The 10,486-nt window shown below is 45.8% G+C and overlaps 1 protein-coding gene across 1 annotated transcript; it reads left to right on the top strand.

Moving 5' to 3' along the window:
* The first annotated feature begins 768 nt into the window (after window positions 1-768).
* CHRAC1 (chromatin accessibility complex subunit 1) lies at window positions 769-6,112 on the top strand. The gene is made up of 3 exons (XM_038391894.2): window positions 769-998; window positions 3,480-3,606; window positions 4,998-6,112. Exons 1-3 carry the CDS (start codon window positions 846-848, stop codon window positions 5,141-5,143), a joined length of 426 nt encoding a protein of 141 aa, XP_038247822.1. The 5' UTR covers window positions 769-845; the 3' UTR covers window positions 5,144-6,112.
* Window positions 6,113-10,486: the final 4,374 nt, after the last annotated feature.

The following is a 10,486-nucleotide window of genomic DNA, read 5'->3' as shown; positions in this document are numbered from 1 at the left end:
TCATTACATGTAACTAATGTTACATTAGTTTGGCTAATATGATTCTGAGCTGTAATTCAAGCAAGCCTATAACAATGTGCACACTTACAGGTGCTCAAATACTATAGGGAAAACTATGGCTCTCATTTAGCACACATGGATTTGCATGGGACCAGGATTTCACCTGATTGTGTAAGTAGGTAGACAGATAAGACAAACATTATATGCAATATAATGGGCAATATATGGGCATTATATCTATAATAATGAAAGACGGAGCTCTTGAGTTTTCTTCCTCACAAGCCGTCCTGTTGTATATTCACTCTGAAAGCACAAAGGTCCTGCTCTAAGCAGCTCTGTAATTAGGACGACCACTGAATGCATCCGATGAAGTGAGCTGTCGCTCAGGAAAGCTTATGCTCAAATAAATTTGTTAGTCTCTAAGGTGCCACAAGTCCTCCTTTTCCTTTTTGCGAATGCAGACTAACACGGCTGCTACTCTGGAACCTACCACTAGAGGGCATTCAAAGCACCCTGTCTGCGTGTGACTGCCTTAGAGTCAACAGAGCTGGGCGGAGCTGGAGCCGGGCGAGGCACCGGGCGAAAGAGGGGGACAGATGCATGACGGGAGTCGTAGCCGGCCTTCTGTTTCCCGTGCGCCAGGAGAGCGGGGTGGGTGAGGCAAGCTGAGGAGAGGTGCATCATGGGAGTTGTAGTCCTCCGCCTGCCTTCCTCCCAGAGTGCCCGAGCAGCCTTGCGGCAGAAAACTACACCTCCCGAAGGGCTCTGCTCCCCGGCCTGGCGCGTTGTAACGACGGTTTGAGGCCCGGGCTTGGAGAGGCGGCGGCGGCTGGCTGGGTCGGAAAATGGCGGCGGCGGCGGCGGCGCGGCTGAGCGGTGGCTGTGGCGAGAACCGTCTGGTGTCGCTGCCCCTGTCGCGGATCCGGGTGATCATGAAGAGCTCGCCGGAGGTCTCCAGCATCAACCAGGACGCGCTGTTCCTCACCGCGAAGGCCACGGTACCCGGCTCGGACCTGCCGCCGTCCCTGCCTCGGCGGCGGGTGGGGAGCAGCCCGGGGCCGAGCGGCTCTCCGCCCCCGGGGGCGGGGGCTGGGGCTGTTGCCGAGACGCCAGGGGTGGGCTGGGCCCGAGTCCAGGGCGCGATTCGTGCTCTTTGTTCTGTGCCCCGCCCTCCGCCCACGCGCTCCTGCCCGCAGGGCACGAGGCAGGCGGCGGGGGCGGGGGCTACCCTGCTTTAGACAAGGGCTTTGCAAACCTCTGCCCTTGCCAGCCCCGGAGGGTGGGGGCAGGAGGGCGTAAAGGAAGTAGTTCACGCCGCTTCTCCAAAGAAAGGTGAATTGTCCTGACCCCCACCCACCCCCCCCCTTTTTTTTTTTTAGATTTTTATTTATTTATTTTGGCGTGTTGCAGCCTGTCACGTGGCAAAAATCCGCCTCTTGTGTGTGTGTGGGGGGGGCGGCCCTCTGCCATCCCCTCTCCTGCTCCTATTGAACACGGAGTATCCTGTCCATACAGGCTTGAGGCCTAGCTGCGCCCCTGCTTCGTGAGGAATCGCCCACGTGCTGAGCTTAGATCGCCCGCTCCTTCCCGAGTCCCTCAGATTTTGTGTCTTGATCGGGCCTTCCAGAAGCATCCCCCCAGGGGGAATCGCTTGCACTTTTGGCTGCTGCATGTGATGCTTTTCCAACCCCCTTCAGCAAAGTAAAACTGACGAGGCACCGGAGTTTTAGTTTAAAATCACCATGCACCTCCTGTGAGCACAGCCAGTGAAAGCAGCATGCGTAGAAGCTGCACAAATGGAATTATCTGCTTAGTAACTGAACTGCAAGGAGCCTGCATCACATATTTAATGTCTGAATTTGGACACGGTTTCAGTTCTTGAAATTTGTTAAAAAATTGAAGAGCTCTGATACAGGAGTGGCCGATGTGATCTGAGCAGGAGCCAGAATTTACCAATGTACACTGCCAAAGAGCCACCGTAATATGGCAGCAGCCCCTCAGCAGCTCCCCACTGCTTCTAGCGCCTCCCACCCACCCGAAGCCCTGCCAATCGGTGGCTTTGTGGCATGCAGGAGTTTCTGGGGTGGGGGAGAAGGGGAGGAACGAGGGCATGGCAGGCTCAGGGGAGGGGGTGAGAAGGGGTGGAGTGGGGGCAGAGCCCAGGGTAGAGCAGTGAGCAACCCCAGGACACTGGAAAGTTAGTGCCTGTAGCTCCATCCCTGGCGTCAGTACCTATACAAGGAGCCCCATATTAACTTCTGAAGAGCTGCATGTGACTCTAGAGCCACAGATTGGCCACCCCTGCTCTAATAAAACTGGCACATGATCCATAATGTTATAGCCATGGAATACAGCATTAAACTTTCCTCTCCCACTGAGGCCTGGTCTATACTACAGTGTTAGATCAACGTAAGACAATTTATGTCCATCTAATTTATTTCAGTCTATACAGTACAGCCTTATTCTTGCCAATAGAAGTGTCCTAATACACTGACATAACTCCATCCCTACAAGAGGCATAGGGCTTATGTCCATGTAGTTAGAGTGGTGCAGTGTCCCTGTAGCTTAGGCACTTAAATCTACTGGCTGTCATTCTTGTCAATTTCACGGCTCTGCTGAAGCCATGAAATTGACAAGAAAGCGGGCTTCCCAGCTGGGCAGCAGCACCAGGCTTCCTGGGTCCCTGCTGGGAGCACAGCAGTGCATGGCGGGAAGCTCTGTTCCCCAGAGTCTGGCTGGCTGCCCCATTCACAACAGGGAACTGCCCCGTTCACAGGGGAGGGCAGCTGGCAGGGAGCTACATGCAGAACTGAGAGCCCTGGCTCTCAGCTTCCCACGCTGCCCCTCTTAAGTCGGTGGAAGTGCTCCTGGTGAGGACACATACCACTGATAGAAGAAGGGCAGTGTGAATATGAATCACTATAGTAATTACTGTGGTGGTTCAAGTTGACTTAACATGGGTTGACTTAAAGTTTATAGGGTAGAAATGCCCTAAGATAAAGCTCTGTGAATAGGGGTAAGGCTTTGACGTTCAGTGGAAGTGGCCTCTCAGTGAGTGATGGACTTAAATTTAGTACAGATCAACCTGGCTGTCTGTTTCTTTTAATGGGGGAGGAAGGTTTTTATCATTATAAGTAGCAGAAAGCGGCAAGCTTTTTTTTTTTTTTTTTTTTTGCAATATTTAATCACATACCTGCAGAAATAATTTCTTGCTGTCTTCTGTTCCTAGTAAAGCCTGCTGCAGTGGTGACTAACTTGATAGTCGCACAAATTAAGGGTTAGTCTAAGACCTCAGTTTTGCAGTTGGCTACTCACAGAGGTTCACGTCTTCTGCTCACACAGAGCCATATCGAAATTAGTGGGACTCTGTGTAGGTGCAGGGCAGCAGATAAACAAGGGCTTGAAGAACCATTGCAGTCAGCTGTACACACAGGAATTAATAATTTGACAGATTTCTTTCTGTTGGTTGTTTTTTATAGGAGCTCTTTGTCCAGTATTTAGCCACTTACTCTTACAAACATGGCCGTGGGAAAGAGAAGAGAGCCCTAACCTACAGTGACTTATCCCATACAGCAGAGGAATCTGAAACATTTCAGTTCCTTGCTGGTAGGTATAGCAGTTGTGGCAAATCGATATGGGCAACTGGAAAATAAGATGCAGCTCTTACTATAGCAGTCATTATTATTGCTATTAAATTCTTTTTGTTAACCTCTGTTGCATTTAATTTACTCATGGTCCAAATAATTGACAGGCATTCTGTGTGAATGAATGACCTGCTTTTTTCATTGATGCAAAGTACTCAAAGTCATGGGACAAAATAATTGCACCTCCAGTTATTGTAACAGTCATACTTGACATTCCAATAACTTCAAACTACTTTTTTCTAACACCTTTTAATAGTATCCCTGGGTGGTGAATAGTGTCCCTAATTTAAAAATGGGAAAGCTCAGGTTCAGATTGATTAAAGTGACTTTAAAGTCAGTTTTAAGAGCTAGGAATAAAATCAAGGAGGTATGTGATTCCCATCTTCTGCTTTAACCAATAGACAACACTCCCTTAAAACTTTGTAGTGTTTGGGGAAGCAGAAGAAGGATTTTATGAAACATCAGATGTGCCCAGAACTCGATACTGGTGAATTTTTAAATTTACAAATGTCCTTTCAGACATTGGTTTATGCCACAATCCCTGTCTTCTTAAATCCTATACATTGATTGGGCATTTAGAATAATGCTTACCCTCTTCAACTCTTCAAATAAATTCTTTGGCCTAAGGAGTGAGATCTCCTTGTTAATAAGATTTTACTAGTGCATCAGCCCCACTTGTGGCACCTTGTAGCAGTATTTCCTTACCATTCTTGGGCTCATCACGATATCATTATCCTGAACGGGCAGCCTCCACTGAGTATTGGGAAATAGCTTGTAAGGAGTATAAATAGAGTAGATATAATTAAGTAATACACTTAAGATCTACTTGATCAGTGCAAGTAAAAAGCAAAGCAGCATAAGTGAAAAGAAAAGGAGTACTTGTGGCACCTTAGAGACTAACAAATTTATTTGAGCATAAGCTTTCATGAGCTACAGCTCACTTCTGTAGCTCACGAAAGCTTACGCTCAAATAAATTTGTTAGTCTCTAAGGTGCCACAAGTACTCCTTTTCTTTTTGCGAATACAGACTAACATGGCTGTTACTCTGAAACCAGCATAAGTGAGTAAGACTTGAGACATTATTAAATCGGCATAAGAATCATTTAAACAAATTCCCTCATGGATTACTAATACCTTTTAATCTGATAATCTCTCTAATATCACAATACATCTGTAATATCACATTGGCTACATTCCTAATCCACGGATATCAGTTAGATTAGAATAACCTGACTATCCCATAGACTGTGAGGCTATTAGTTGCTATGATCTTGATGGTACAGTAATAAATTATTCTAAATTTTTTTTGTAATTGTCAAAAATGATTACAAAAGAAGGAATTGTGCCTTTCAGATATCTTACCAAAGAAGATTCTCGCTAGCAAATACCTGAAAATGCTTGAAAGGGAGAAGAGGGATGGAAAGGTGGAGGAAGATGATGATGATGATGATGATGATGACCAAGAGGAAGAGAGTGAGGAGGAAGATGCTGAATCTTAAGGGTGTCAAACAGCTAGCTTTATAGCTAGTCTCTTTCCTGCAGTATAACATATTGGATTGGCTCCCTGATTTTTTCCAAGCTAACCCACACTGTTGAGTTTTTTGCAGGGGGGAAAGGGGTTGTAACTTGGGAAGCTAGCTGCTGGATTCCTGTCTGTTTGAGAGTTGCTGTCTTGTTTACTTTAAATTGAAACAACTGGATATTAGCCTGCTTGAAGGAAGGAATTCTGCCCTTGGATATGGAAAGCCAGGGGAACTGTACATGCAGATCGTGAGACAGAATCAGCTCAAAAATTATTTTAAAATGTCTTCAGACAATCATTATCCAAATAGAAGCCTGGTAGGCAACTTTCAGCATCAATTCCAAAGGCCCTGGCTCCATCTGGTTAGATGGGACTCCTCTTGTAGCTAATACTTCTGCTTAACCAGTAGGGGTGTGGCACATACTTATATACAGTTCTTACTCTGTGGCAGCCAATGAACCAAGTACCCGAGATAGAATCTCCACCTGTTTTCTAGCATTCTGTAGGAGCGATACCCATGGACCAACCCCACAGAAGCTATAATGTGGCTACTGTTGTAATACAGTCTAAATAACCAAGTCTGCAAAGAATCTGGATACAGGGATAGACCTTTTGCAATCCCTGGTGTTGCTCTGCAGCTGCATTGGTGTTAAGAAGTAGAAGCGTTGGCTAATGATGTAAATATGTATATCTAGATTTTTTTTTTTCACCCAGGGAGGATTCTACCTTTGTAGTTTACTGTCTATAGTACTCTACCTACCAACACTTGTTGTTTGAAGTTTATTAAATATAGATTGCTCTATGGCAAGAAAATGAACAGTTTTTACCATTTGAGTGGTAGAGCTGGCATATTTTTACTACTATAAAAATGGAAAATGTCCTGTGTGTATTTTTTTAAAAAGTACACTTTTTTACAATAAATATTTTTTAAAAATGTGGAAATTAATGCAGAGACCCTTGACAGCATTCTTTTTATAAAGGCTTTTAACTTACGCTTTGTACAGGGTTACCATGTTGTTGGGCCAAACGTGCCCACTATGTATTTATAAATGTGGATTGTCCTAGCTAGCAAATAGGGGATGAGTGGTGATCTGCCACCCACTAGAAATGTGACAGATCCCTAATCCCAATGTCCCCTGGGTGCTGACTTTAGTATGTGCAGGGGAAATTGAGCCTGTGTTAGTCACGATGTCTCTGAATGAACATTAGCTGTAACATATATCTGAGAGAGACTGGAAGGCTACTTCACAACTGCTCTGAGAGCATTTTGAGAGAGATGTCTCTTTTCAGTTTACACAAGCTACTTCACAAGTAATAGATCAGATTGATTTAGATCTCTATTCAGGAAAAGAGATTAGGGTGTTAAGCCACTCATGACCCCCCCACACAACAAATGGAGGATCCTGATTGGTGACAGCCCCACCTGCAGAAATGAAAGGGTAACAACAGGAGAAAGAGAGAGATGGAGGAGACTGAGGGAGGGGGAACCAGCACATGTTAGAGGCCTGCCTAGCATCAGTTCAGAGGAATAAAGAAGGGCAAGAAAAGAGGAATGAAGGAAAATGTGCAAGCAGAGGTTTGATTCCAACCTGTTTTTAAAAAAACTCAAAAGGGCATGTAGAAGAATGGGTAGATGAATGCTGCTTAATTCAGCACCTTTCTGTTTAGTGTCATCAGTTTTTCAATTCAGATATTTGGGTCCCCAACATTCTTGTCCCAAAAGCCCCTTCCTACTTTCTATAATGATGCTTTAGTTTAATCTGTGATTTTTCTCCTTTTACTGGAAATGTATTGCTACATTTTAATTATAACAGCCATGAAAACTTTCTTTACCCATCTCCAAAAAGTAATTAACACCAGGTCTTATGATAAAGAAAGTATGTTTTTTAACAGATCAATAGTACAAATACACTAAGGGCATATCTACACTTCACAGTTAAGTTGACAGCTGGATGCCTCAGTATAATTAAGTTGGTCCAGAGTATCCACACCCCATTCATTGTGTTGGTGGAGTGCATCCTCTCTAGAAGCACTTGCATGATGTATAGAGCAGTGCACTGCGGGTAGCTATCCCACAATGCAATTAACCCCCAGGGGTTTTTGGGACAGGTTTGCAATGCCTCATAGTACCAGAACATTGTCATGGGGGGAATGGGAAGATAGCTTTGATCTCCCATGATGCAGTTGCCTCCCTGCATCCCTTCCCAGATATCAAAGGCAAAGCCTGGCTTAGCAGCTGGAAACACCATAGCCCAAGAAACATGGACCCCCCTCAACTGCATGCTTGTCGTGAACATTACAAACCTCTCATGCCTTATCCTGTAGTATTTCCAGATCCAGGACGGGCTGCCAGTGGATCATTGCAATATCATTCAAGCAGCCCTGCTGCAAGCCATAAAATGAAACAATTGCTGCTGGCAGTTGTGCAACCACTCAACACGGTGCAGCGCCATTTCCGGTCCTGGGAAACAGCACTGACTGCTGGGATTGCATTGTATGGGATGACAAGATGTGGCTGCAGAACTTTTGCATGTGAAAGTCCATTTTCCAAAACTTTGTGCAGAGCTTCCCCCAGCCCTGAAGTGCAGCAACACTAAATGAGACCTGCTCCGACGGGAGAAGCAAGGGGCGCTCGCTCTGTGGAAGCTTGCACTGCCAGACTGCTACTGGTCTGGGGAATCAATTTGGAGTTGGTAAAGCCACCATGTCAGCAGTTGTGAGCCAAGTGTGCAGGGCCATTAATCAATTCCTGCTAAACAGGGTAGTGGCTCTGGACAATGTGCAGAACATAGTAGATGGTTTTGCCACAATGGGGTTCCTTAATTGCAGTGGGACGATAGATGGCATGCATAATCCTATCTTGGCACCAGAACACCTTGCCAAAGAATACATAAAAGATGAGGGATACTTTTCAATGATGTTGCAAGCGCTGGTGGATCACATGGGGTGTTTCACTGACATCAACCTGAGACAGTCAGGAAAGGTGCATGACACACGTATCTTTAGGTACACAGGTCTGTTCAGAAAGCTGCAAGAGGCGACTTTCCAGGTCGCAAAATAACCTTTGATGATGTTGAAATGCCAATAGTAATTCTGTGAGACCCAGCCTACCCCTTGCTCCAATGGCTCATGAATCCATACACCGGCCACTTGGACAGCAGTAAGGCTCGGTTCAACAATAGGCTGAGCAAGTACAGAATGGTGGTAGAATGTGCCTTTGGATGGTTGTTGGTGCAGTTTGCTTATTTGGTTAGACCTGAGTGAAAGCAACATCCCCACTGTTAGCGCTGTGCGCTCCATAATATCTGTGAGGCAAAGGGAGAGAAATTTCTGCAGGGTTGAGCTGCGGAGGTGAATAGGTTGGCAGTTAGTTTTGAGCAGCCAGATACCAGGGCAATAAGAAGAGCCCTGTGAGGAGCTCTGCATCTCTGGGAGTCTTTGAAAACCCATTTCAGTAATGATCCACACTAATATGTACTTAGATACCATCCCTGCCGTTGCATCAGTTTCCCTGCGCTGCTCTTCCTTCCCCCCCACCCCCACCAGATGTCCATGCTTGGAATAAATAAAGAGTATTTCATTCTTGAAACATTGTCTTTTATTGCACAAACATAAAGAAACTGAAAGAACAGGAAATAATTTAACTTTGGGCAAATGGTGTGATAAAATTGGGAGGGGAGAAACCAGGTCAGGCTGTTTGTGAAAGCATGGAAAGATTGTCCATCAAAACATTTTTTTTGAATGGCTGCCTTTTGTTCTTACTACCCTCCCCGGGTATTGAGTGGCTGGGATAATGCACCCCCGCCTCCTGGAGCCTTTGGGTATGGGGGATTGGGAACAGTTTGATGTTTGCAGGCCATTGTGCAGGGGCTGCAGAGGGAGTCTAAGATCAAGCTGTTTTTCTTGAAGCGCAACCAGATACCTCAGGTCCTTCATAATCTGCAGCATCTCATCCTGCATGGCACATTCATGCTCCTCAGATGCTCTCCATGTCCAATTTTTCAACCTATGAACTCCAGGCTCTGAGCTCTGTATCTGCTGTCACAGAGGCAATCATTATCATCATGTGTTCTCATTTTCTGCTTTCTAATCTGCAAAAGCCTCTCCACCGGTGTGGAGGATGTGCTGGAGGCAAAAGCAATGTGCTACAATTTGTGGAAAACCTGTGTCGGGAGCATAGGTGGTCAGGTGAACAATTCCTCTCCGCCTAGCAACGTGGACATTGCTTTGAGACCAGGACCATTAAGCTTCCCAAATTGTGGCCTTTGTCCGAAGCGGCTTACTGGGGGCGGGGGTTGCAACCATGAGAGAACACAGGAAACCCACCACCCCCTTTTTGTACTGCTGCTGGTAGCAGTCACCTTAGGCTTGCAGATGGTGAGGTCAATGTCCTCCTCACTGTTGCCTGAGGTGGTCTGGGACACAGACGCCTGTGAGGTATCCCTGCTGTGTTTAGTGGTTGGGTTACCAATGAGAATCGCATGCAGTTGATTGTAGAAGCAGCATTTCTGTGCTGCAGAACCAGCCTCCCTTGTCTTCTGGTACGCCTGCCGAAGTTTCATGTGGCACTGCTGTGTGTCCCTGGGTAGTTCTTGTCCCCCATGATCTTTTCGTAGATGTCTACGTTTCTTTGGCGGGATGAGAGCTGTGCCAGTGCAGACTCTTCTCCCCACAGACCAAGAAGATCCACCACTTCCTGCCTATTCCATACTGGAGCGCGTTTGGGGCATTGAGGCACCGTGATCAGCTGGTCTGGCAAACTCTCAATGCTGCTCAGACAGGAAATGAGAAGTCAAAAGTTCCCAGGACTTTAAGAGGTGAGGGGCTGTTTCCTGCATACCTTGCTACTGTGCGGCAGAATTGAAAAACCATCTCCAAAGCAGTCGCAGCGGAGCATTGTGTGACATTTCCTGGAGGCCAGTTCAGTTGACCTACACAATGCTGCATCTACACTGCCTCTCTGTCGACCCATCACCTTCAAATTAAGAGCGATGTCTCTCACAGAGGTGGAGTAATTAAGTCAATGTTACAGGCAAGTTTGGAAGGGACCCAGTAGTGTAGACATAAGGCGGCTTCCATCAAACTAAGTTTGTATTGTAGCCCACCCTAAATAATACAATGGCATGTTTTATCTTTATTGTTCTGGTAACTATTTCTGACTTTTATGCCTCATTACTTATACTCTCTGAAAATCTCTCTCTTTGCAGTGAATAAACTTGATTTACTGTTTTATCTAATCCAATATGTTTAAATTGAAGTGTCTTGAGAATAATCTGGCATATTATTCTTTTAAGGGAATAACGGATTTAATAATGTCCAG

This window comes from Dermochelys coriacea, chromosome 2 (assembly GCF_009764565.3).
Source record: "Dermochelys coriacea isolate rDerCor1 chromosome 2, rDerCor1.pri.v4, whole genome shotgun sequence".
NCBI classification, from domain to species: Eukaryota; Metazoa; Chordata; order Testudines; family Dermochelyidae; genus Dermochelys; species Dermochelys coriacea.
The sequence above is the reverse complement of the archived record's forward strand: the minus strand, read 5'-3'. Positions and strand labels throughout refer to the sequence as shown.

Excerpts from the sequence above, each read along its gene's own strand:
- CHRAC1 (XM_038391894.2), top strand. The coding sequence starts at position 846 with ATGGCGGCGGCGGCGGCGGCGCGGCTGAGCGGTGGCTGTGGCGAGAAC. Across the intron at positions 999-3,479 it reads TCCTCACCGCGAAGGCCACG|GAGCTCTTTGTCCAGTATTT; the intron begins GTACCCGGCTCG and ends TGTTTTTTATAG. Across the intron at positions 3,607-4,997 it reads AACATTTCAGTTCCTTGCTG|ATATCTTACCAAAGAAGATT; the intron begins GTAGGTATAGCA and ends TGTGCCTTTCAG.